The sequence below is a fragment of the Harpia harpyja genome, chromosome 9 (genome assembly GCF_026419915.1).
Source record: "Harpia harpyja isolate bHarHar1 chromosome 9, bHarHar1 primary haplotype, whole genome shotgun sequence".
NCBI classification, from domain to species: Eukaryota; Metazoa; Chordata; class Aves; order Accipitriformes; family Accipitridae; genus Harpia; species Harpia harpyja.
In genome coordinates this window covers 47005743-47032692 of record NC_068948.1, presented here as the reverse complement: position 1 = coordinate 47032692, position 26950 = coordinate 47005743, and the positions used below count along the sequence as shown (strand labels likewise).

The following is a 26950-nucleotide window of genomic DNA, read 5'->3' as shown; positions in this document are numbered from 1 at the left end:
ATCTCAGGCACAGGGAAAGGTTGCAGCGACAAAACTGCCCCCCGGCTGCAAACAGCCACCAAAAGGCTCCGTCATCCCGAGGGAAACCTGCAGGTGCCATTCCAGGTGGCACAGGGTCCTGGAGCCACCACCCGCGCTCATGGGGACCCACGGCACCCCAGAGCTTTGTCCTTCCCGCTGGGGGCTGATGCTAGGGCTGGGCATCCCACGGGACCGCAGCGCCCGTGCTCGTGGCACTGCAGGCTCCTGCGTGCCCGGGGCTGGCAGCAGGGCTGAGCCCCAGCACGGGAGCAGAGCCGCTGGGCAGAGGGTGGACATGCAAGCAGGAGATCATAGCTTGCAAAAAGGCTGCTATTTATTGCGACTCAGATGCCACCGGTGTCCTCCAGGGACGTTGATGAGGTCACCGATGGCTGCAGTGAGGAATGTGGAATAATTTTGGTAGTATTGCGGTGGCTGCTCCAGTTTGGGGTCCCAGTCTGTGGGGTGATCTGCTCAGCCCGGCTGTGGGGAGCCCCATGCCAGCTGGGTGCTGGCTGCACGAGGATGTCACCCACGTGGCCGGGGGACATTCCAATGCCCCCATCCCTGGAGCTGCGCATCCTGGGGAAGGCAACCAGGGACCATCACATCCACTTTTGGGGGCAAAGAAGGGCCATTTCCCCACATGTAATGTACTCACATGAAGCCACTACATGAAGTGTCAGCTGAATATATACTTATATCCCTATAAACCTGGATTGTGCTGCGGTGCTGATGGAGCTCCCCAAGCCCCTCGCAATCCCCCCTCCAGCATGAAATACCCCTGGCACCGCCATCCCCCCTCCCAGCGAGCATTGAGAGAGAAATTTCCTATATAATTTCGGGAACCCGTTGTCTCATGCGTGTTTCATTCTCATTGGAGTTTCCCTTCCGAGTTTATTTTTGGTAGGGCCTGAAATAGGAAACGAATTGTTGGCAACGGGCTCGCTTTTATCACTGCTCGTCGGCCAAGCCAAAACAAATGTGCCTTTGTCCAACCCAACGGCTCCTTCTTCGGTTTGGGAAATTGGGACAAATGGGAAGAAGATCAGTGTTGGTGGAGGAGAGGATGGGCCACAAGTGCCACTGCGCTCCTCTGCTTCCTCTGGACGAGGTGCCGGTGGAGAGGAGGGCTGGTGGCCGCTGGGCAGGTCCTGCTCCATCACAGCATCTCCTGCCAGCCTCATCCACTCTGTCTCCTCAGCCACGGGAGGCCAAGCAACGTGCTTAGTCAAGCCATCACGTCATCACCAAAAGCCTGACCTGTCTCTTGGGGAAGGTGGCTCCTGAAAGTGGCTTCTGCTCCATCTTGGGGAAGCAGAAGACCTGGATTTGCTTCACATTACGACTTCTTCCACTGAGTGGGTTCAGCTGTTTTTTTTCCTTGAGGTCAAAGGTTTCTGCACGTCCAAGAGAGCGGTGGAAAGCGGCTAAGAAAAGCAAGCATATTTCTGCTACGTGTGATCTTTCTGGTGGGACTCACAGCTGCAGGGGAAATTCTGTGGTTTTCAGCCTCTGCTGATTTGTGGACTCCTAAACAAAGTCCCCTCACTGGTGTCTATCGCAGGGTGCTGTCAGTCAGAGATAACCAAAGTGCAGGCCCTGGCGGGATGCTTGGAAAAGAGATTCACAGTCACATTATGCGGAGAAATGAGCCCTTCATGATGCTGAGGTGTGGCAATGCCTCATCCATTGCAATGGTGATGTCCTTTATGGCCTGTGGCATCACAGGACATTTCTTGAAGAAGCATATGACCCATCTGAGCTGGAAGGACCCTGCTGAGAAGAACCTGGAGTACCTTCATCTGTCATCCTTCATCTTCCCAAGTAAAACCTGAAGGAAAGGGGAGGGGGAGTGAAGGAACTCTGAAAGGTGGCCAGGAGTCTGGTAAGCAATGCCAACAAGTTGTGTGATGTCCCGTCCCTTTATTCTTCAGCTTTTTGCTATGAGATGATGCTGCTCCAGCCAGTGTCAGGTACTGCACTGGCTCCAGCTCCATGACGCTGAGCGATGCCAGGGAGTGTACCGGAGCCCCGTCCCCTCCTGGATGCCATGCTGGACTGGCTGCTGTCCTGGTTCCGGGTGGTCTCATCCCATGCTGGTGTCCACCAGCTCCCTCCGTCACCTCTGCGATTGCCCTGCGGTTGGCCTTTTGGTCCAGTGGTCGTCTCCTGGCCATCGTCCCCCCACCATGGGCAGAGCTCAGGATGGCTCAACTGTGGGCACCAGTGCTCCCAGCTCCCACAGGAGCGGACAGCCCTGCTTTCATTTCTCACGGCAGGGAGGGTCCCCCACAGCCCGCGGCTCCGGCTCCTCCAGGGAGATCCGGGCAGAACGATGGGTCCTCCAGCCCCATGGGCTGGCGGAGGCTCCGCTTGAGCACCAGGAGCGGCAGGACAGGCAGGGCTCTGCTGCCCTCAGTCCCCGCAGGGAGACCGCAGAGCTCCGCTGCCTTCCCACCGCAGGCAGCGACGCAGAGCGCAGGCAGCGTGCGGGTAGTGTGCAGGCAGAGTGCGAGCAAAGTGCAGGCAGAGAGCAGGTAGAGCACAGGCAGCGCGCTTGTGAAATGCACGTAGACATTAGGTAGCATGCAGGCAGTGCACCGGCAAAGTGATGGAAGCATGCAGGTAGGGTGTAGGCAGGGTGCAGGCAAATTGCAGGCAGGAGTGCTCAGGAATCTTGGGCAGAAGCCGTGCGGGAGAAAGCCCATCTCAGCTGGCCCCTGGGCTTGTCCCAGCCTTGCCACATGGCAGCATCGTGCCTGGGGCTGTGTGGAGACCCCCAGTGCTGCCAGGGTTGGCAGCCCCTCGGCAATGGGGTTAGAAAGCTGGGGTCAGAGCCCTGCACCCCACTGCCAGCCCCCTGTTTCCCCCCCAATTTGTCTCCCAGCACTCCAAGCACCCAGCCAGGGGTGGACTCTTTTTGCACAGCAGCCAGAGCTCTCTTGAGCCCCAGGGTCCAATCCTTGCTACGCTGGAGAGGGTCTGACCACAAGACCCGTCCAGCCCCCGGGGCTCTTGCTGGGCTACGGGAGGATGCTGGATACTGGGGGATGAGGTGAGCACCCAGCAGCAGCCACAGCGGGGATCTGCCCCCCACCCTGCCTACCTGCCTGTCACCACCCGCCTGAACCTGCCGCAAAGTCATCCACCTCCCCACTGCATCCCGCTCAGGACCGGGCTGAGCACCCAAGCGAGACCAGGCGATGCCCAGCATGTCATCCGCCCACGGAGAGCCTGGGGCATGGAGATACGGCACCCAGCTACAGAAGAAATACATTTTTATTAGGAAAGCGCTCTGCAGAGGTGCCAGGCTCTGTCGTACCGAACTAATCCCTCCCACTCCGCTGGATGGGACGCGGGAGCCTGAAGGGCATCCAGCTCCGGCCATAAATAGTGCTTTCCTCCTGGCCAGAAGCAACCCCAGGGGCAGAGGGGAGGGTGGCATCGGTCGAAACCAGCTCGACCCCACGCCGGGCATGGCGCGGCTGTGGCGGGACCGGCAATGGAGAGCCGTGCCTGGAGCCCAGGGCGCCGGGGCATGGGGTTCGCTGCCGGCGACGGACTCGGGGCACGTCCCTGGTGATGCCCTGGGCGCCGAGCAGCAGCACCCTCCCTCTCCCGTGCACCACGAGCCCGACAGACCGGAGTGGGGTGCGGGAAGCGAGCGGCTCCGTTACTGCAGAATATACCGTGGGTACGTCTAGTACAACAAGCACTGCTTATGCGATCGATAATACTGCTACAAAAAAGTGTGGGGGGGATATGCCACGCACGGACCCCCCCGCCTCGGGTTGGTGGCTGGGCCAGCTCCCTGCGGTCCTGCCCTGCGCGGGGAGGGCGAGCTGCCAGACCCGGGCAGGGAGCAGGCAGCAGGGCACGGATGGGGAGGACCAGGTCCTGGGGCAGGGGAGACTAAAGGAAAAAGGGGGATGAGAGAGATGGAGGAGGGGGGAAATGGAGGCTCGAGGCTCTTCCAGTGCCCCCTGCCCAGTCCAGGCTTCCGTGTCCGCTGGCCGTGCCGGCAAATGTCCTTCTTCCCGGCGCACGGCCGGCCGGTGCGGGGCCGGTGCCCGGCTCCCGGTCACTGCACCGCCTGAGCAGGCACAGCGGCTGCTCGGGGCGGCTCCAGGCTGGCTTCTCGGCTCTTCTTCCTGGGAGGCTTTTTAATGGGGGTTTTCTTGGCCGCTTGCTCGTTGGGGAGAGCCTGGTCCTGGCCGCTGCCGGTGCTTGGCTTCTCCACCCGCTTGGGCTCCCCGGCTGCCGGCTCGGCCGCCCCAGGGATCAGTTTTTGCAGGTGGGGAGAGGTGGGCAGCAAGGGCTTGCTGGTCTTCTGGCCGCCGGCGGCCACCGAGCGCTTGGCTTTCTGCGGAGGGGTGGGCTTCTCCCGCTGGGCGCCCACCCCGTTCGCCCGGGTGCCTCCGTCCCCCTTGTTGAGGCTCTGAGTCTTTTCCTTCAGCTGGGCGGCCAGCTCGGAGGCCAGGTGGGGATGGAGGGGCTCGGAGCGGGGTTTGCCGGCTCCGGGGCTGCGAGGAGCATCCCTGTTGTCCCCGACCCGCCGCTCTGGCTGGAAGGCGCCCATCTTTCGGAAGGCGTTCTGCACCGCCCCGTTGATGCTCTCCGTCGGCTCCGAGCCGGCTTTGCTCCTCTGCTTGGGCTTGGAGGGCGACTGGGGCTCCCCGGCGAGGCTGGCTTTGCCCTCAGGGACGCCGGGCTCCTTCGGTTGCTTCTGCGCTTTCTCCTTGCCCCGCATGCCGCCCTTCTCCTCCGCTCTGCCCTGCACACCGGCTGACGTCTCGCTCGGGCTCCTCTTCCTCTTGGCCAAGCCCTGGCCTTGCTCCGGGCTGCCGGACCGGGCAGCCGCTCGCTCCGGGGACCGGCTGGGTGCCGGCAGCGAGTTGGACTGGCTGGAGTTGTACCTGCTGTGGATCCAGGAGACTTTGGGCTTTGTGGCTGGGTCTGGGGGACGGGGCTTGGTCCTTTCCGGGGATGGCGGCTTCCCGGAGCTGCGGGGCTCCGTGGTAGCATCCTCCTCCTCCTTGGACTGCTTGGAGAGACGAGCGACCCGGGCGTAGAGCGCGGCGCCGGCCGAGCCCGAGCCGCAGGAGGAGCGCTCGCTGTCCGACGACTTGAGCAGGGGCGTTTCGCTGCTGTCGGCTGGGAAAGCTCTGACAGAGCCCGTTTCCTTCAGGAAGGTGTATTCGCCCGCTTCTTCCCCGCCTGCCGGGGCCACCAGCTTGTCCCCAGGGCTGGCGGGTGTCCCCCTGTCCCTGCTGTCGCCCACGCTCTCTGTGGGAAGAGAGCACGGGGGTGTCAGGTCGGGGTGTGCCCGGGGAGGGGAAGGACCGAGATGCTCCCACAGCACGGTGGGACGGCATCCCACCCGGTTCCTCCCCGCACCCCAGCGCGTCGCCAGGTCCCCCCGTTCCCTCCTCCTGGTCAGGGACCCCAGCACAAGAGGGCTCTTAAAACAACCCCGGAGCAGCAAACGCCAGAGGAGGGAACTCTGTGTGGGAGGCAACACTGGCACCCGCATCCCTTCCCGCGGCACGAGGAGCCAGGGTGACACGGTCCCCACCGCGCAAGGGTGATGCCTCTCCACCGAGCAGGAGGTGGCCCCTGATGGCCCCGACGTCCCCTGGGGAAGCACCCGGTGCCCCTGCTCACCTTCGTGGGGGACGCAGTACACCGGCCCCTCGTCCGTGGTGTCAAAGGAGGAGAAGGAGCCGCGGGAGGACCAGGATGGGGAAGGCTGCTCCACCACAGAGGGTGGCTCGATGAAGCTGCAGTTCAGGGTGTTCTCCAGGTCATGGTGGGCCACTATGAGGGCAAGGAACTGCTGTCAGTGCCCATCCTGCTGGACCCCCCCAGCCCCCACGCCAGCCAGGAGGGTGGGATGCTGCACAGCTCCCCCCTGCCCAACTTTCCAGTGGGTGTTGGGGACAGGGACAGCATCCCAGACATGGGGACAGCTCTCGCCGCGCATCCCCACCAGGTCCCCCAGCCAAGCACCCACAGAAGCCATCAACCCGCAATGGTGGTGACCAGCATCCCCCACGCCTGGGGACGAGTGGCTGTGGACAGCAGAGCCCGTGCAGCCTTACACCTCCCACCTATCCCCACCCTCCACGGCAGGTCTCCAGCTGCCCAAATCGAGGATGCACGTGGCAGACGGATGAGCCACCCAAAACCCTGGGTCCCACGAGGACCCAGTGAGTGTCCCGGCAGTCACCCATGAGCTGCGCAACCCGGCACAGCCACTTTGCAAAGAAAGTCCTGGCGCTGTGACTGTCCCCTTCCTGGGGAAAGAAATGAGCTGCCAGCTTTAATTGCACTAATTTCCACTTCAGCATCATGGTTTGCATTTTCCTTTTCCTTCTGCTTCTGCAAAAGGAGGTAGAAGGATGATAAAAGGATGCTTGTGGCAGGGGACTCACATCACCGCTTTTTCCCAATTCTGCCACTTTTCACACACTTTGCCAGCTTCTCCCATCCCGAAGCCGAGGAAAAGCATCCCCCCTCACCCCGGTGCTGCCTCCTCTGCTGCGGGGGCTGACCGCGGAAGAGAAAAGCCACGAGAGAGGAAAAACTTGGTGTTAAAAATATTTTTGGTTTCAACAGTTAGGAAAAAAAAAAAAAAAAAAGCTGAGCAGTGACAGTTGTCTGGGCTGGGAGGGACTGTTTTTTCTGTTTGATCATTTTTAAGGCTCTTTGCTGGATAAGTTCATGTCCCAACCCATCCTGTGGGGCTTCCCCAGGTGCCTGCAGCTTCAGCATCGTCCTCGGGGTACCCGCAGGGCTGTGGCAGCACCCAGCGGGGTGGAGGGGACCAACCCTCCCAGAGTGCTGGGCAGCACCAGATGCTCTTGTCCCCATCCCCTGCCTGCTGGCTTCTGTCCCCTGGGATGGTGGCAAGCTGCCTCCAAGCCCAGGCAGAGCCCTGCTTCGCAGCAAGGGCTGCAAAAACCCAGCGCACAGCCAGGCTCCCCCTGCGCAGCAGCTGGACATCGATATTTCCAGGTATTTATAACCTCTGTCCGCACATCCCAACCATCTAAGTCGCACTGTAATTTCCTGCTCTGACTGTTTCATTTTTGCACCACGTCCCTGTTTTACAATAAAATAACTCTAAGTGTTATTGGGATGTCCACCAGAACATTTATTCTCTATTAGGGAATCTGGCTTCAGAGATGCAGGGTCATTAAAATGACGGCAGCGATGCACGCTCGCCCCTACATAGTTTGGCTTCTTGGAGAAAGGGAAAAAAAAAAAAAAAAAGTAAGCAGCGATATTTAAAGAGCAAACGGCCTGGAGAGGGGGAAGTGGCAGTTTCAACATGGCTTTCCTTGTAATAAAAACCAAAAAGGGAAAATTAAAAGCAGCCGGCTGGAAGCGGATGAAGGGAGATGCTTCCTGAGAGGAGGCATGACGAGCGGCTGGGACTCATGGCCACGAGGCGTCTCCAGGACTCAAATGAGACCCAGGATATGGCCAAAGGATAAAAAGAGGATGTGCAGCACACCCGGAGCCAGGCTTGGGGGCTCCTGCGTGGTCCCCTGAGATTCATCTCCCGTAGCTGATATATCATGGGCTGATAGGGCTGGGAGAAAACTGGATGCTTCCCACAGGTCTCCTCCTGCCGCTGCTCCCCAAAATCTCCCGGGGCCACAGCATCAGGGTGCCAACCCCAGCCCCGGTTCCCTGGCGGTCGATCGGTCTCAAGACCGGGGACGAAGTGGCGAGGAGCCACAGAAGGGCCGTGGGAGGGCGGCACCGGAGCCCTCCTGGCTGCCCTCTCCCACTCATCCCAAGCTCCCCGTGGTCGGCATCACCCTCAGGGCTGGTTGAGCTTCGCTGCTTAGCGATGAGATGCGGTGGTGGGGTGCAGGACTGGGCACCGCGCGCTGCAGAGCTCGGGTTAGCCCCGGCATCTGCGGGGCGACACGCAACCGAGACCCATGCTGGTACCGCTGATGTCCCGAGAAGCAAACCCCGTGAAACTCAGGCAGACAGGGATACCCAAATCCTGGCACCACGGCCGCTGGTGTCAGGCCAGGATGTGGCCACGCGGGCTGCCAGCTCAGGTGCAATCCCCAGGGAGATGCTGCGGATGTGAAGCTGGTGCCAAGGCTGGGGAGCTGCTTTTGAGGGGGGCACCTGGGGCTCCAGGCACCCACTGAGCTTTGGTGGGGCTTCAAGACCTGCTGTCCCACCTGGGAAGGTGCTCCCACGCGTGGGCTTGTGCTAGCTGGTGGTGACCATGGTCACGTTTGAGCCCAGAGGGGAAAACCCACCCGGCGCCAGCAAACGCATGGTCAGGCGGCGGCTCTGCAAGGATGCGAGCAGATCCAGAGCGACCGTCTACCGGGCGTCCTTGGCTTCAGCCAGCACCGGTTTCACCGCAACATCCCCACAGGGTCCTGAGCCCCTCCAGTGCTGACCTGGCACTTGGGATGGGGCATTTCAGCATCCTCCGGACCCTCCTGCTGGCAGGACCAACGCGGGACACAGACGGCCTCTGCCACCGTGTACCGGCCACTGGGGCTTCCAGGTGGAGCCACACACTGACGTGGCACCGCGGTCACCGGGCATCACAGGGATGCAGCTGCCACAGGCACCCCAGCAGGTCTCCCTCCCCCAGGGGGTCCCCAGACCCAGTGGGTGCTGGAGGCATTGCCGGACCGTGCACCAGAAGGACTGGGAGCTGCCGCAACCCACGCCGGCTCTGCCGTGCAGGATGACACGATGAACACAAGGCAAGCCCTGACCAAAGCCTTTCCCTCCAGTGAAACAACAACCCCCAACCCCACAACCAGGCTCCAGGAATAGCTCCAGCCCTGCCGGGACCCCAGACCATCCCGAGCATCCCTCCGGCACCGGTGCTGCATCCTCAGCCTTTCCCGGGGCTGCTGCCGCCCTGTTTACACAGAGCAGCTGGGTGGGCGCCAGCCGGCGCGGGGAAGGCACAGGCAGCCCCCTTGAGCCCCCCCTGCCCTCGCCGCACACAGGCACCCTCTGTCCTCCCCAAGCCCTGCCCGGCCCCTTCCACAAACACGGCCTCTGTTATCCTCTGTTATCCTTGCAGCAGGAATGTTTCTCCGGCCCCGGCGCACCCTGCTCTGGGGCAGGGCTTTGCCGTGCCCCACGCGGCAGGCGAGGATTCGTCCTCCCTGCTTTGATGCTGGAGCTTGGGCACGGCGTGCTGGGACGGGGGCCATCTCTGTGTCCCACCTGCAATGGGGGATTCAGCCTCACGCCGAGCCGCTGCGCACTGGGATGCGGCTGCTCGGGGCATCGTACCAGCGTTGCATGCCTGGGGAGGTGCTGGGCTTGGGAAGGGGGGCACGGGGCTGAGCCCCATGCCAGCGCAGGGTGGGGAGCGCTGCCTTCGCCCCCCAGTTTATTCCCCTCCGAGTCAGCACATCCCCAGCTCCTCATGCTGGGACGAGCGCAGGGAGGGTTTGGAGCGTGCGGGGGACAGTGTCCCCCAGCTGCCTGGACGCAGGGGGTCCCCAACAGCCCTGACAGCTCCAGGTCAGGGGCTTTACCAGGTGCAAGCATCCCCCTACAAGCCCAGTTTGTGCCCAGGCAGCGTGGGGATCTCACCCAAAAATCTCTGCCCCTCCATCCTCAACTCTGCTGCGCACAGAGCCCACCCACAGCGGGGTGGGCTCCGGCCCCAGCTTGGATGCTCTGGCCCCATGCAAAGCTGGGGCAGGGTTAAGTCAGGACCAAGAGAGCAAACGAGGCGTTTCGCTGCCACGACAGGGACTGTTCCTCTACCTGGGGAACGTAAAAGCCTCACAAAACAGCTCAGCAGAGCTCCAGGCACCAGGTACCCACCCTCACAAAGCAAAACGATGCGCTTTGAGATCCAGAAGCTGCCGACTGAGAAAGGGCTGAGCCCCTGCGAGCCAGGCAGCTCGAACCAAGCATTGCGTCGGTCCCAGGGACCCGCGTGTCCCCATCACTGGTCTGCCACGCTCGCCGCCCTTGTTTTGGGGCTGGAAAGGATGCCGTGAGTCACGTGCGCTGCCCTGCCAGGAGTAAAACCCCCAGGGTTTGGCCCTCTGCCCCCTCCCCAAACCCCAGCACCTTACCCACGACCTTGGGTAACTTCTGGCGGCGCAGGGGGATGCGCGGGAGCTTCATGCCGATCCGACTGAAACGCCCGCACAAGCGTCTCGGGGGCTTCTTGGCTGCTGCCGGGTCCTGGCTGGAGCTGCAAGAGAAGGCGACAGCTCCATCAGAGGCACTGGCACCCGCCTCGTGGTGGGGACAGCCTTCACGGGGCCACGGAGAGAGTCAGGAGCTCAGGGATGCTGCAAATGCAAGGGGTTTCAGGAAAGATAATGGGGCAGATCAAAGCAGGGGGGTGCCCGGGGCACGGGGGGTCGGGGACCTGCCAGGGCCGCCGCCAGCCCCGGGCACCAGCTCGCACCGCGCCAGGATGCAGAGCAGTGCCAGGGGATGGTGGCAAGGCCAGATCCGGCCATGGCTGTTGGCAGCCTGGCCCCAAAACACCCGCAACACCCTGCCAAGACCCTGAATCTTTAAAAAAATAAAAATTATCCCAACCCTAAAACAAACACTTGGCTTCTCTTTATTTGCTCTCTGGTTTTGAAGCCTCCCGGGGCCGAGGTTTCAAGCAATTATCTGCAGCCGCAGGAGCGAACGGCTTCATGTGTTGATGCAAGGCAACCTGCGACGTGCCCACCACTGCCACGGTCCCTCGGGATGCTCCGGCAAGGGAGCGCTGCTGGGACGGCACCGCGGGTGACGCAGCTGTTTCGGGACATTGTGGAGGTCCAGGCACCCGGGGAGAGAGGAAACTATTTTGAGCCATTTCCCCTCTCTCTGTGCAATACTTCACCACGCGGGGCTGCATTTGTGCTTTTATCTGTGGGATAATTACACGCAGCCCCCAGGCTCTCCAAGCCAGATGTGCCGGGCTGGGATTGAGCTGGCAGGGCTGCAAGGGGAGGCTTCTGGAAAATTCCTGTGCAGCGGCCGGTGGCATGAGGGGAGGCTTTCTTCCGCAGCCGGAGGAGCTCCCACGGTCCGCTCATTCCTTGCTGAGCAGCACAAGCCTTCCCCCCGCTGCAATGGGGCTGTCCCCATCCCCGTCCCCATGGTGGGATGTCACGGGGTGCCGCCAGCAACCCGACCTTGCTGCAGGAACTCACCCTCCCTGCTCCGAACATCCCCATGCGGGACAGCTGGCAGTGCTGCAGCCCATCACCCCCCCTCCAGGTCTCACCCCATGGCCCAGGGGTTTGTTCTGGGGGTCTCGGTCACGTCTCGATGCCCTCGCTGTATTTTAGGGTTCCCTCTGCAGATCAGCTCCAGCCCCCTGGAGACTGGAGGGGACCTGGGGGGGTGTCCATGAAGTGATGGCCCACGAGAGGGAAACAACATCAGGGAGAGGGGGAAGGGGGTGTCCCCAGGCAGGGCTCACCCCGAGCCCCTCCATCAGCCCCCCAGCTGGGTGCTGCCCTGAGGACGCAGCGGGACCTGCTCAGACCCCAGGGACCCACAGGGCACACGGTGCCGGGTGGGCAGCGCCGCTCTGCCTCAGTTTCCCCACAGCACCGCCGTCCCAGTGAGGTCCCTGCATCGCCCCAGCGGTCCCAGCCCTGCACTGGTCACCGCCATCCCCAGCTGTCCCCAGACCCACAGCTCTCCCCTCTGCTTGGGCGTCACGGCAGAGCCCCCCCGGCCCCGGCACTCACCCACGGGCTTCGTCCTTCTTGCGGCAGACACAGCAGCAGCAGAGCAGGGAGAGCAGGAGGATGAGCAGCAGCGCCAGGAGGGCTCCTGCCCCGATCACCCCCATCCGCTGGTTGGCCTCTGCAAGACAAAACCGGCCGGTCAGCCCCGGGGATGGCCCGGCGGCAGAGCCCGGCACCCCGACCCGTGCCCGCCGGCACTCACCCATGTGGCAGGCGCCCGTCAGCGGGTCGCAGGCGCCGTCGTGGCAGCTGCAGGCTTCGGCGCAGTTGGCTCCGTAGCGGCCGGGCGGGCAAGTCAGGTTACAGCTGGAGGGAAGGGGGCAAGTGAGAGCCCTCGCCGCCCCGGCTGCTGCCTCCTCCCAAACCCTCCGTGCTCTGGGGAAAAGCGGGGGGCACTTCTCCAGGCTGCTCCGACACAGCCCCCCCCTGCACCCTGGGGGACCCCCTAAGCTGCAGGGAGCAGGACCCCATCACCCACCCAGCGGCTTCACCCATCGCTCGGGAGATTTGGCCCAGCTAGAGCTCACACACTCTCGCTGCTCCCCACGTGGGGCTTTGCAATTAGGCGCAGCAATTAGGAAAGGTTGTTAACCCAGCAGTTGCATCTAAAGTCACCCCAGTGTCACACGCAAGATTTCCAGCTCAGCTCAGCTCAGCAGTGACGTGGCCATGGCACTCCCGGGCTCCCCCACACTGAGCCGGGCAGAGCCACAGCAGCCATGAGCTGGGAAAGTGCCCAGATTGATTTTATTTTTATTTTTTGGCCTCCGAGAAGAAAAAACAAAGGAGCAGCCCTGAGGCATCCGCTCTGTCAGGGCAGACCCTCCTGGTTTGGCTAAGCCTGGCTTCAAATCCCCTGCGTCAAATCCCCACCGCCGGTAAAATGACCTCCCTGACAGCGTCACCAAGGCGATGGGGACACACGTGGAACGGGCACCGACCTGCGAGCATCAAGGGCCTGAGCACAGAAAATACGTGCCAGGCACACGCCAAAGCAACCGGGGCTCTCGGTGTTGGCGGGACCAACCCAACCTTCCACCCCGGCGGTGGGACAGGCACCGCGGTGCAGGACCCGGATGGATTTGGGGGATGCCGGCGGCGCTACCGGTCACCAAACCCTCCACCAGCTGCTCACCGGCAGCAGCATCCCGGCTGGAGCGGCTGCAGCCATAAGGAGCCAGCGGGCCCCGGCCCAAACACGCTCCCCCGGGAACGCAGCTGCCCCCAGCCCTCGGCGCCGTGCCCGGAGGCGGCTCAGCCCATTTCATGCTCTGCCGACTTGCAAAGCGCCGGCCCGGCCGAGCCTCGTGCCTGCCAGGCGCTGCGTGCCCGCCGGGACGGGCGCTGAGCCCCCGCGGCCGCTCGGAGCAGCTGTGCCGGGGTGGCAAAGGCGGCGGGACGGGAGCTGGGATATTTCCCCAGCAATCCAAACCTCCGCACCCCACTACTTAGACCCACATTTCTGCCCCAGGCTGAGATGTTGGGAGAGCAGAGGGGGGGCATTTTTTTTCCAAGATGGTCCCAACACCTCTGGGAATGATGATGAGGAGATAAACCTCTTTGTGCACACCACAAATAACTTAGCAGCCTTTCCTTCAGCATCCTCCCGACGTAGAGCTGAGAGGACACCCCTGCCCAGCTAGGACGTCACTTCTGCCTTCCTTCCAGAAGTCATCCCCTTTTTACCAAAATTATACGCTGCTGACAAAAACACTAGTTTGCACATAAGTCACAGGGATCCGCCTGAGCACCAAGAAAGTCCCCAAGCCCGCCCGGTGTGCACCCATAAGGCACAGCTCAGCCTGCAGTTACAGCTCTGGGATGCTGCTGGGGCCGGGGCTGCATCCCGAGCAGCCCCCGTTCCCACATTCCTGGTGCTGTGCTGGGGTCTCAGAATAGTTTAATTCACGTGCTGCCTTTCGGCGCTGTGCCGAAAGCACCACCGCGCACCCCCAGTAAGCACCAGGACCCACTTACCTCTGCCTTTGCTACCGAAGGTGGCAACGATGCCCAGGCTGGGCACCCTGAGCTGGCGCCGGTGCCCAGCCGGCTCTTTTGGCAGCATGAGTGGTTGGCGAAGCCCCAAAAACGCTCACCCGAAATGCAAACGCTCCCTGTTTATATGCCCTGAGCGAAATGCTGGCACGGGCAGGATGCCAGCTCTGAATCCCTGTCACTGCCATCACCCTTACAGTTAATTGCTGGGAAAATCTGAGCAACACCCTGCAGGAACTGGGGGAGCTGTTTGCATGCCCCAGCTGGGTGGGAAACACTTTCTTTGCCTTTTCAAACAGCATTTCAGGCCTACACTGGAAAAAAACACCAGGGCATGCAGGACGTGATGTCCCTTGTGCCTCTTCCTTGGGCTGCGGGAAAGGGGGAAGACTGGGGGGGCTTTTCCCAGGGGTGAGGAAGACCTCGGCTGGAGGCACAGCTTGCAGCAGGAGCACCCTGCAGATGCCATGCCCATGAGGCTATTTGCTATTCTGGGATGTGGTTTTCTCTCTCTTTTCAGCTAGAAATTCCACCCTAGACTTGAAAAAAAACCAAAACCCCCAACAAACCACCGTTCTGTCAACGGCATTTGTTTTTGCCAAATAGGCATTTCCTAAAGCAAACCCCCTCTCTCGTGGCATTACCTTGCTGCTAACGGCTCTGCAAGCGCGTCCTTTCCCCTCCGCTCCAAAAATCATCGGAATTATTGCCCACGAGCACTTCCACCGCAGGAAACCTCTCGGCTGGGAACCGCATAGGACCCGAGGGGGCAGGAGGTTCCCGAGCATTGCCCGTGCCCTGGGGTGCACCCCGAAGCGTGCCTGCCGTGGCTCACTTACTAGGTGCCGTGGGAGCCGGGGTGGCAGAGGCACCGGCCGGTCTCGAAGTGGCACTGGCCGTTGACGCAGTCGCTGCAGACGAAGGCGCAGTTCTCCCCATATGTCCCATTCCGACACTTGGTTTCACACCTGGGGAGGGATGAGGGCAGGCGGCTGGAGCACCCACAGCTCCTGGGGACCTCTGGCATCCCCCGGCCCTCCTGCCTGCAGGCAGGGAGACGGGGCTGTGTGTCGTCAACCCTGTTTGCGTGATGCAAAGCCCCAGAACCAATCCTGGGCACAAGAGCCTGCGCGAAATCTTCCCAGCTTGAGAGCTGAGCCCCACCGCGCGCACCCAGCGTTACCTGGGGGCATGGGGCAGGGGTCTTGCAGGCTCCCTCTGGTCCCACGGCTGTGCCAGCGGGCTCAGCCCATCCCTGCCCTCCCCTCCTGCCTGCAGAAACCCACAGCCACCCCCAGTCCCCGGGCAGGGAGCAGCAGGGAGGCTGGGCATCGCTCCACCGGGGCCCGACTCTGCACCCAGCTGCACTCACCGGTCTCCGATCCAGCCCGGGTTGCAATGGGAGCACTTGCCGTTGATGTGGTTGCAGGTGTGGCCGTCCTTGCAGGGGGGACAGAGCTTCTCGCAGCCCTCTCCATAGAAGCCAGGCGAGCAGGGCTGGTCGCATTTGGTGCCGTTCCAGCCCGCCTCGCAGGTCAGGCAGCGCCCGTCCGCCACGGTGCACGGCTGCAGGCTCTTGCACTGCCCGCACCTGCAACGGCCGAGGGGGAGCCCGTCACCCAGCGCAGCATCCCCGAAACCTCCTCCTGCCACCTCCCACCGAGCCCGCGGTGCTGGATCAGGCCCCGCGGTGTCCGGCCACTCACCGCCTCCTGCAGCCTTGGCCGTAGAAGCCAGCCGGGCACGGCTCGCGGCAATATTTTCCCCGGTAGCCCGGCTCGCACGTGCAGGTCCCGTCCACCTGGTTGCACTTGCCCTTGTAGCACTGGCAGTAACGGTCACAGCGGGGCCCGAACGTCCGCTCCCGGCACTGGCAGCGGCCCGTGAATTGCTCGCAGGGTGAGTTGTTGCAGGAGCACTGGTTGTTGCAACCGCGGCCCCACCAGCCGGGCTGGCACAGGCAGTTGCCAGTCTGCTGGTCACACTGGGAGTTGTGGCTGCAATAGCAGGAGCTGGAGCATTGGGGTCCCCACCAGTTGGGCTCGCAGGTGCATTTGCCCGTCTTCTGGTCACACTTGCCGTGCTTGCAGAGGCAGACGTTCTCGCATTTGGGACCCCAGCGGTTGGGGTTGCAGGTGCACTGGCCTGTCACGTCCTCGCATTGCCCGTTGGGGTGGCAGCTGCACATCTCCTTGCAGTCGGGACCCCAGAACTGCCGGGGACATTCTGCGGGCAGAGCTGTCAGCCCCAGCACTGCCCCTGGGACAACCCTGCCACCGGGCACCAGCGGAGACCCCCAGTCCCAAGGGGACCTCTCGACCACTGTCCCCCCCTCCTCCTCCCAGTGCACTGGATCTCGAAGGAGACCCCTCCAAAGGGACGATGCCCTGGGGACAAAGCCAGGGGGACAGGCAAGGGCAAAGCCAGAGCATCTGCAGCCCCGTCCCTGATGCTCTGCTCTGGAAAGTCACCCCAGGATCAGCCAGCACCACCCCAGCGAACCCCGCCGAGGACACGCGGGCGCCTCCCAGTACTCACTGGTGTCGCAGTTGGCACCGAAGTAGCCGTGGCGGCAGCGGCACTCGCCGGGCCTGACGCACACCTCGTTCTCCTTGCAGGTGAAGTTCCCCTCGCACACGGCTGGACGGACGGACAGACGGCAGGCGTCAGCGCAAGTGCCGCTGGGTTCGTCCCTGCTCCCCCAATCCCCCCCCCCCAGCCCCGCAGAGCAGGGTAAGGGGTGCGCGGTGGCACTCCGGGCGCTGCTGAGCTGTGGCACTGTGACCGTCCTGGCAAGCAGCCGGGCAGGCTGGATGGGACCCTCACCAGAAAAATGCCACCAGCCTCCTGCCACCCAGATCAAGAGCATCCCTGCCACCAGCCTCCTGCCACCCAGCCCAGCCCTCTCCCCGCCACCGGCTGCACCCAGCGGCAGCATCCCTCGCTCAGCTCCGTATCGCCGGCACAGGCAGCTCCGGGCAGGGGCTGCCTGCAGGCACCAGGGGAGAACGGGGACATGGGGTGGGGGGGGTTGCAGGCAGCGGCGAGCACGGTCCCCCCCGTCCCCCTCCCTGCACTCCTTACAGATCGCAGCAGCGTCACTGCCACCCCCACCACCGCCTCTCCCACGCGGGCCACCAGCCCCCAAAGGCCACTAGCCCCTCTGCTGCCGAGGGGACCTTGCGCTGGGGCCAATGCCCAGAGCGGGGCAGGCGCAGGACGTGGGACAGGCAGCACCGCGGTGCAGGCAGGCGCAGGCAGATCCCGCATGGCCCTGGACAAGCCTCCTTAGCCACCGGGAGAGGGAGAGCAGACCACCCATCCCATCCACCTTACCTGGGAGTTCTTAGACCTACGGTGATGGATACTATAGAAACCCCTAAAATAGACAGATTACACAGGTTAGGAGCAGTGAGTCTAACGGTTAGAGCAGGTTGGGGGGGGCAAGGAGATGGGGACAGCTCGCTGGTGGGACCATCCTCCCCCCACTGTCCTGGCAGACCCTGTCCTTCTCCCGTCCTGCCGGCATGCCGAAGGCACCGCGTCCTGCTCCCGGTGTGCGGGCACCCAACGCATGCAGCGAGCGGTTACGAGGGCTCATGCACGGTGGGTTAGTTGGTTACGTGGTCTTCGCCGCTGGTTGCAAACTGCTGACGCCCCGGGCTGGTGCGCAGAGCTCCTCTGGCTCTCCTGGGGCAAGGCGAGCCCCGTGGCCGGCTGAGACTGTGGGGAGTAGCACAGGAACCCCAAAACAGCCACCTGCATCGTGGCGGCAGTGCAGGGGATGAGAGCTCCTGGGGCTTCATGCTGAGCATCCACGCCGGGCTCGCCGTGGCCCCTGGTAAGAGCTGTAACGCCTGGCGTGGCCCCAGCTGGGGCTGCCCTGCCTGCAGGCAAGGTGGCCCCTGCCTGACAGCCTGCCTGCTCCGGCAGCTTCTCCCCAGTGGGGCCATGATGGACATGTGGCTGGTCCTGGCGGCTTCTCCTCCACTGGTGGCTCTGGCTTGGCTCCCCATGCTTCTGCAGCACCCCTGGGAAATCTCGGGGTCCCATCCCTGCAGCTGCACCTTCCCTGTCCCCATGCATCACCCTGGGGGACATCTCGCTGTCCCTGGGGTCCCAGAGCAGCACCCCCAAATCCTTAGACCCAAAGCTGGCTGGCATGAAGAGAAACCCCCCAGCTTGGGAGCAGGGGTGATGCTCCCCATGGAGGAGCCCGCTGAGGGCTGGGGCACCCCAGGGCATCACTGTGGGGGCAGGGGGTACCCCAGGGCTGGGCTCTGTGACCAGCACCCCAACACTGGGGCTGAGCACCCATTCCACCCACACGCTGCTGGCTTTGAGTACCACAGAGAGGCAGGACAGCCTCCAGCATCCCTGGGGAGCCCAGCTGCAGACAGAGGCCCTCGGGACAGGGGTTCCCCACTGTGGGGTACATCAGGGTGGCCCCCGACAGCGGTGGTGAGGCCAGGAGGGCGCAGCAAAGGATGGGCAGATAAGCGGTGTCCAATGAAGCAGAATGCCGGTGCTTACCTATTAAACACTCGCTTCCTTGTTGCCTCCATCCCGGGCAGCACACGAGCACCGAGGAGCTGCAGGGGAAAAAGAAGCACCACAGACCTTAGAAAGTCCTGGTCCTTCCCAAAAACCCACTGGGAGCACCAATGCTGTGATGGTGAGAGGTAGTGCTCCTGGTCAGCTGAACCCTGGCCGGGGGCTGCTGCACCCCTGTGGGGCAAGGAGAGCTCTTGGCTCTTTTTTCACCACACAGGCAGCACAGATCTGCTGGGGGGGCTCCAATGGGCACCGGCTTGAGATGCCTCACTAGCCAGCTGAGGCAATGCTGGGAGTGAGGACAGGACCAGTTCCTCCCATTAATCAGGAGCGATGAAAGAACGAAAGTGGCATTTGCAACCATTATTGTAAAAAAAAAATAAAATCCCCAAGACCCCCAAAAGCTGGGAAAAAAAGGGAAGGCTCTAAATGCCCCAGGGGAAAACCAACTGCCTGTAGCTGGACACCCGGCTTGTCTCCCAATGGCTGGGGACTCACAATGCTGCAACCCAGGTGTGGGGAATGCGCTCCCCGTGCCGTGACACCGCAGTAACCCCCGGAGTGGGGGAATCCTGCTCATCCCCGGTGCAACCCGCTCATCCCTGGGCTGACCCCCACCGCCTGGTCCCCGCCGGCGACGGGAGCGATGCTGGAGCGTTATAAACAGCCCGAGCAGACGCTGCAGTCAAGGAAAACTTCACCCGAGCTGGTCCAGCGCCGCAGCTTGGAATGCGTTTTGCTTTTTCTTTTTTTTTTTTTTTCCCCTTTTCCTCTTTATATGTAACAAATGCAGAAGAGGAGGAGGAGACAGAGAGGAAGTATTCGCTCGAAACCCAGCGCAGTCACAGGACCGTGTCTGGCTGCCAGACCGCCTTGTCCTGGGGCCGGGGAGGGAGCTGCCAGCAGCCCCCCGGCCAAATGCGGGTACCGGGGAGGCCGGACTCAGCTCCCACCGCCGGCCCCTTGGTGGGCAGCACCCGCACAGCTGAGCCGGGAGCATCGCGTCCCCCTTTTAGCGGTGGACGGTGAAAAATTGGAAAGGAGGCAGAAAAGAACCACAAAAATGATTCAAGGCCTGGAAAAAATGCCTTGCAGCCGGAGCCCAAAATAGCTCCATCTATTCAGCCGTCGAAGCCGTCGCAAGACGCTGCGATGGCGGCCGGCACGTACCCCCCGCGCGGGGACCCCGGGGCTCGAGCGGGGGGCTCTGCTCTGGCTGAGCATGCGAGGGGATGCACGGTGTTAATGGCAAAGCGGGGGTCAACCACCAAACCACCTCCCCGAGGACTGGGTGGGCTGGAGACAAGGTTCTTCTCTGCAAGAGGCTTCAGGCTGCCCTCCCCAAAAAGGCTCGCCAGCTGTGCTGGGATGCTCGGGCGCAGGCGGGGAAGGGTCTGCCGTGCTCTGACCCTCCCATGGCACAGCCAATGCACCCGCTGTCCCACCTGGGGTTGCTTTCACCACTCCACCCTTTAGAAATTCAGTGTTTGGTGTTTTTTAGATGAAACCATCACAGGTTTGCAAGGGGAAACCCTCTGCTTAGGAAACCTCCTCCCTCGAACAGCTCAGCCTGGCCACCAAAGCGGGCATCATGGGTGATGCACCAAAAAGCCTCACCCGTGCTGAAAGCCCCGAGCTGGCGGCGGGGAGTTGGGAGCCGCTGAAACACGGTGGCAGGAGGGAAAAACCCTTCCCCTGCTGCAAGCTGGAGGCGGTGAGCGGCACCGCAACCACCACTAGCCGGGACCCCAGCCCACCCACCGCCTTGCCGGACGCAGGATTCGTGCTTATCTTTTCACTGATAGCTAATCTCTCCTTCACCATGCCTGCTGATGGCGTCCCGCACCCCTCCGCTCAGACCCCACCTCGTTTATCAGCGGCTTTGACAGCAAATAAACTTGCTCCTGCTGCAAGGAGAGGCAGCTGGGATGAGGCACTGGGTAACTGGTGCTCCCAGTGCAGCACATGGACTGGTCCCTGAGCACAGCCAGCCACAGGTAGGGTCGGTGCTGGCTGCAGAGATGACCGGCACCCATCAGGGCGCGGGTCTAAAGCATGTCTTGTGGTCTCAGCTCCTCCAAAGAGGGCTCGCTCCATGTGCCCTGTGACCACTGGAACTGGGATAACTGGGAGATCTGTTCAAAAGCTCACTCCCGACCCACATGGACATGCTGCTGCAGACATGCCGCTACAGACATGCACAGTGCAAATACATTTTCTATTTCTTTTTCTTCTCTTCAAAGCACTACAAACACTGGGAAAAAGACGAAAGAAAAGCTGCCTCCGAGATGTGGCTGGGGCTTGGGAGCTTTGCTGATGTGGAGCAAAAGGAGTGGGGATGTCAGCAGAGCTGGAGCTGTGACCTGCAGGGAGGAGCGTGCAATGCCAGTGTTGCCCCCGGCACGTGGCCACATCCTGCTCCCGCTGAGCATCAGCGGGACCTCCACAAATGCTCTGGGGGTTTCTACAGAGGCAGAATATTTTTCTTGCAGATTAATATTCCGCATTGCTCCCATTGCTGGATGAAGTACATCCCCTTTACCTATGGCTATGGAGAGGGCTCCTGAGGCAGGACCTGAGGCAGGAAGGATGGCTCCTCATCCAGAGCAACGCAGCCCCCCCTAAACAACGAGAAGCGGGCTCACACCCCCAAAAGCAGGAGAGAGACCCTGGGCTCGGGTGGGAGCTGCTGCCCGTGGTCCCACACGAGACCTCCCCGCTCTCAGCCTGCCAGACGGAGCTGCAGAGGAGCCCTGCGGACTCGCAGCGTGTCCCCAAAGCCCAGAGCATTGCTGTCACCTTCCCCAGCCACACGGCCACCCCAGTGCTCCCCACCCCGCTGCTCCTCCTGAGCATCACCCCGGCACTGAGCTCCTTCTTTCTCCATGTCACCCATCACTCGGTGCCACCCAGCTCCCCTTGTGTGGCACAAAGGGCTCTCGGGACTATGGGGTCCCAGTCAGCGGCATCCCCCTCCAGCCGATGCCGGCTGCGGCTCCCCAACCCAAACCCAGTCTCAGGGTACAGGCAAAGATAGAGATGCCCTGGTGCAGGCAGGAGTAGGATCGTGTACGTAAATGGAAACCCTTCAGGCAGAGAAAGAAAAGAAAAATAAGTTAAAACCCAAAGATTACCAAAAGGAAGCGTTAGTGAGAGCAGGACGGGGACAGAGCAATGCCCATGCGTGCAGGGCTCTCATCAGCATGCATCCAAATGGCAGCTTTGGAGAGGGTCATGCCAACTTGTAACTGATTATAAAAGAGCTTCAAATTTAGGAGCAAGCTGTATTTAGTACTCAGAACTTTAACACCAAATAGCCCCAAATACGCCCTTTTCTTCTGCCCTAAATAGTTCCTCGAATTGCTACTCACTAGCTGGGTCTCAGGAGGTCGCAGGAGGGGCTCAAGCAGAATCCTCCTCTCGAGCCCTCCGAAACCCCTAGCCAGCATCTCTGAGGGATGCCTGGATGTGCTCGGTAGAGCCACACGGCCAAGAGTCCAACCAGCAGCTTTACCAAGCTCGGGCAGGGGACACTGGGACCTCGTCCCCAAGCCACCTCCAGCCCCGGCTGTCCCCGGCCCCAGGCCCAGGGCAAGACCCACAGCACCCGCCCCGGGTTCTTGGGGCTGCCAAGGTGGGTTTGGATGGTGACACATGGGGCATCCTCCATACGGAGGGGAGCAGCACAGTAAAGACAGGCGTGGATGCCAGGGGTGTGGGTGGGGAGGGAAGAAGGGCTTGCAGAAGGGTGAGGGGGTGGCAAATGATGCAAACATCATCTCAGCTTCCCAGGGACTGTCCCCTCCCCACCTTGTCTGGCTCCTAGGCTGCCTCCAGGCCCCGTTCGCCACGGGATGATGGACACCACCGCCTGCCCATCCCGTGCACCCTGTCCTGCTCGCCGGCGAGTGCCTCTTGCGCACCCCACGGCACCCACGGGTGGCACAGGGAGCGAGTCTGACCCCTGCGGCGCTGGGTGCAGCATCTCCCCTGCCTCCATCCAGCGGGAATGTGGGGGGATCCCTGTGCAAGGGGGAGCACCCAGGCACCCCATCCCCAGCACGTGGGGCAGGATGCTGGGAACAGGGAGGGACACTGCTCACGTCCCCTGTGGCACCCGGGGACGTGGTGACAGTTTTGCTGGGAACCAGTTTTCCAGATCACGGGCAGCCAAGGAAGGACCGCTGCCCGCATCCTCCCCTGCCGAGGAACAGCACGGGCAGGAGCGGCGGCCGTTCTGGCTCCCTGAAATGCCTCCTTAGGAAACTCAGGCTGTAATATGAGGAGGGGGCACCAGCGCCCTGCGGCCCTGCTGAATGGAGCCATTATGCGGCCCCTCTCGCTCGCAGCACATGTTTTCCTGTGGACTCGTCTGACCTCACGGGTGAGATGTAAAGGTGCATTTATGGCCTGGGCCCCCCATCAAGGGCAGGGGATCCTGCTCTCCTAGCTGGGAGGGAGCAGCTGTGGGTGCTCTCCCCCCTTTGCTGGGGCCAGCCTGGACGAGGGGCCTGGCCAGCACCGAGCCTGAGCGCTGTGGAGAAGCTTGGCCTGAGGTGATGCTCTGCAAAGCGACCCGTGGTACACAGAGAGCACTGGGAGCGGGGACAAGGCAGTGCCCTGCCCCCGGCCAGGCAGGCAGGATGGGACCCCCGGGGGACAGCCAGGCAGTGCCAGCACCCATTTTCTGAAGCCAAACCCGAGGGTCCTGGAGCTGCCAACGCTGTCACCCCAAGCAGCCCCGGGGCAGCTCCACCAGGATACCCAGAGCATCCTGCATCCTGCCAGCCCAGGCTCGGCACTGGGGACTGGCCCTGGGGGGTGCAGGACCGGCCCCCCACAGTGCAACCCGATCTCCGGAGGCACCCAAGACCGGCCCCCCCCCCCAACAGAACCGGCCCCGGGGATGCAGGATTGGCCCCCCGCAGCGCAACTCGATCCCCAGAGGCACCCAAGACCAGCTCCCCACCGCAGAACCGGCCCCGGGGGGGTGCAGGACCGGCCCCGGAGGCATCCGGGACCGGCTCCCCACAACACGCCCGGCCCCCGCGGAGTGCAGGACCGGCCCCGGGGCACTCAGGACCGGCTCCTCGCAGCAGGACTGACCCAAGGGGGAGCAGGACCGGCCCCGGTGTGCCCAGCACCGGGTCCCCGCAGCACGCCCGGCGATCAGGACCGCCCCCCCCCCCCCCCGCCCCGCTCCCGGCCAGGCTGGGGCTGAGCTCCTCGCCCCTTCCCCGGTGCCCGGCTCCCCCCGCCTCAGCCCCGCACAAGACGGACTTTGTCTTGGAAGTCGCCCAGCTCCGCGGCTGGCCCGGGGGAGGGGAGCGGCGAGTCCGTCCCGTCCCGTCCCGTCCCCCCCCGCCGCGCCCCGGCCCCCGAACCGCGGGTCGGGGGGGGTCCCGTCCCGTCCCGTCCCGTCCCGCCACACCTGCCCGCCCCGCCGCTCCTACCCGCCGGCCCTGCAGACGTTCCTGCCGCGGGGGCTCAGCTCCTGGGCGGCTCCGCGGCTCAGCACCAGCACCAGCACCGGCTAGCAGCAGCACGGCGGCTCCGGCTCGGGCGCGGCGGGGCGGTCGCAACCCACGGGCCGCCATGACCGTCGGAGCGGCGGGGCCCGGCTTGACCCGGCCCATCCCATACGGGGCCGGGCGCTTTCCTCTTCCCCCCCCCCCCAACCCCAACCCCTTCCCGGTCCTCTCCCCGGCTCCGCCGTGCCCGGTACCCGCCCTGCCCCGGCTGCCGCTCGGCGGGCGGAAGCCGCAGTGCGAGCGCTCCGCCGCCGCCGCCGCCGCCTCCCCCGCGCCCCCTCTCGGCAGCGGCGGGAGGGGCCCCGCCGCCAGCCAGGAAATTCCGCATTGGTTCCCCTGACGGCGGGCCAGGCTCCGGGGGCCGCCGGCTGCCGCCTCCCCAGCCGCGGGGTAGTCACCGCCCCGATGGTCCCGGGGGTCTCTAGCGGGTAGGCAGCCCCGCGGAACCGGCGGAGGGTTTCCCAAGGAGGAGGCGGGGGGGGGGGGGGTGATGGCTGCGAAGTCCTGGCTTCCAGTTCAGCCCGGGGGTCCAGTAGCTCCCAGGTGCCTGGGAGCGCTGGGAGTCCAGTGGCTCCGGGGTTGGGATGGCCGCGGGGTCCGGCAGCCCCGGGGTTTGGCAGCTCCGGGTTCCCGGGAGTCCCTGGGGAGTCCGGCAGTCCCGGGGTCTGGCTGTCCCGGGGATCCGGCAGCTCCAGGGGCCCGACAGCCCTGGGTGCCCCGCAGCCCCGGGGTCCGGCTGTCCTCATGGTCTGGCAGCCCCAGGTGCCTGGGAGACCCTGGGAGTCCGGCAGCTCCAGGTCGCGGCTGCCCCTGGGGATCTGGCAGCCCCAGATGCGCAACAGCCCCAGGATCTGGCTGACCCGGGGATCCAGCAGCTCCAGGGGTCTCCAACGGCCCTGGGGTCGGGCAGTCTTAGGGGTCCGGCAGCCTCAGGTGCCCAACAGCCCCGGGGTCCGTCTGTCCTGGGGATCTGGCAGCCCCAGGCGTGTGACAGGACCGGGTTGTGGCTGTCCTGGGAGTCCAGCAGCCCCAGTATCCAGGTGACCCAGGGATCCGGCAACTCCAGGAGCCCGACAGCCCCAGGATCTGGCTGTCCTGGGGGGTCCGGCAGCCCCAGGTATGTGACAGTCCCCGGGGTCCCAGCTGTCCTGGTGCTCCAGCTGTCCTGGTGGTCTGGCATCTCTATGTGTCCGGCAGTCCCGGGTGTCCAACAGCCCCCGGACCAGCCTGTTGGGAGCCACGCAGGGACCAGTGGTAGCCAAGTGGTGCCTGCAGAAGCAGAGCCAAGGGAGCACGATCCTGAACAGGGACAGAAGGGCTTCAGAGCAGCCACTGGTTTAACCCACCATAAGGACACGGCTGGGAATCGGGGGAACACACTGGGCACCTGCAGCGGTCCCACACCTCTAGCCCAGTGCGGCAGCCCGGTCAATAAGCCTCCTCAGCCTGACAGTACAGCAATACTGAACGGGCCACGGCTTCCTCAGCCACCACCCTGTGCCAGCTGGCTTTTCAGCTTAATGGTCACTGCCAGAGATGGCTCAAGCTTGTCTGATCTCCAGGGACATCCGATAGCTGTATGGTGAAAGCATGGATGGAGGACACCCTGACCATCTCCCGTGTGGTAGCACAAATGCAGCTAAATAGCTGCATCAATCTCCTGCTGAGTGCTGACTGCATCCAAGGCACTGTGGGAAGGGTGTATGGGCAGCGTTGCACCTCCCGTGGAGCTGGCTCTGAGGGTCACAGACCTCGGGGGGTTTCCTGTGGATGTGGACCCTCCATCACAGTAGGCATGGGTTGGGCAGCATCCCTCTGGAGAGGGTTAGGGAGTCCTGGGCGGTATCCTGAGCACCTTCCCAGCCCTGGGATCCCTTCACTGAGCAAAGAGTAAATGAGTTTGGTGGGTTCTCACCGCCAACATCCTTCGTGTTTGCAGTACATGGGACTAATGTGCAGGGAAGGTTTCTCTCCTTCTCAGATAAGAGATTCCCAATGGGGAAGTCCCTGGCGGTCTTACCAGTGGGAACTTTTCTCTTTCGCAGTTACACCCCAATAAACGTGACTGCAGGAGTCTTGCCGACCTCCCAATGCCCAGCCATGGACAGTGGCTTGTGCAAAGTGCACAGGTGGTTTCAAATCTACAGGACTGCACCCTGCAAGCATGCATTCTTTGCACTGCCTTTCAGAGACCGCCCCAGAAGCCACCACCAACCTGCAATTTCGACAGTCTGGGTTTGTAACATCCTGGTCCGGCGCCTTGTCTGGCAGGGTGCAGTGAGCCCAGACACCCTGTGGCCTTTGCATGTGTGATGCCACAGCAGGGAGCAGCCAGGACCCTCTGTGGCATGAAGCTGGGAAGGCAAAGCCGAGCGCATTCCTCCTTCCCGCTGAGTGAGATTGGCATCAGGCCGCCGGTGGGGACTCAGATGGCAGCGACCATGCCTGAGATTGCCTTTTCCCCATTCCCTGTGCCATGGGTGTACCGGCAGGTTGTGGACAACATCCCACTGGCAGCATCCTTGGTGTAGAGGAGAGGTCTGGTGGTTTACCCGCTATAACCCACCAACTTTCCTTTTCAGACCTGAGCTTTCACATGGGCTTGTGACCATTGGGTAGCCCCCCCCCCCTTTTCTCCCTCTGCAGCCCTGGCACCTGTCACGTGCCCCCAGTCCCCTTCCACGTGTTCGGCAGCAGCATCAGGAAGCAGCATCCCTTGCCCGGCTTCCCCTGCCTCCACATCCCTGTCTCTACCTTTGCCCCATCCTGCTCACAGGACCTGTCTGGAGGGTGTCCCTGTGGCTGGGGCAGGAACGCGAAAACCGTGGTGGCCCGGCCGCGCCAAGGCACGAGGAGCTCCCTTGCGATGACTCTCAGCCCTGGGTTGAGCTCAGCATCCTTTTCTGTCTGGGAAAGCGGGCCGGGGAGGGGGTTAACTCCAAAGTTAGGCAGGAAGCCAGGCTTGGTGGTCATATCCCCATGCCTCCCCTGGCAGCCATGCCCACCTGGAGCTGTGGCCTCGCTCTGGCTGTTTCCATAACTGGGATTCCCTTCCGATCCCGCTCGCTCCATCATCTCCCCACTGTGCCGAGCACACCTGGTGCTCCTCTGCCCCGC

The 26950-nt window shown here is 63.0% G+C and overlaps 1 protein-coding gene across 1 annotated transcript; it reads right to left on the bottom strand.

Annotated features, from left to right (window-relative positions):
* Window positions 1-3285: 3285 nt before the first annotated feature.
* On the bottom strand, window positions 3286-23964 carry SCARF2 (scavenger receptor class F member 2). The gene is given in 12 exon segments (XM_052797128.1): window positions 3286-5310; window positions 5689-5841; window positions 10122-10243; window positions 11754-11871; window positions 11956-12059; window positions 14588-14716; window positions 15121-15339; window positions 15455-15974; window positions 16287-16388; window positions 18282-18340; window positions 23756-23835; window positions 23837-23964. Coding segments are annotated over 12 exon segments (2913 nt in total). The 5' UTR covers window positions 23939-23964; the 3' UTR covers window positions 3286-4105.
* Between the last annotated feature and the right edge of the window lie 2986 nt (window positions 23965-26950).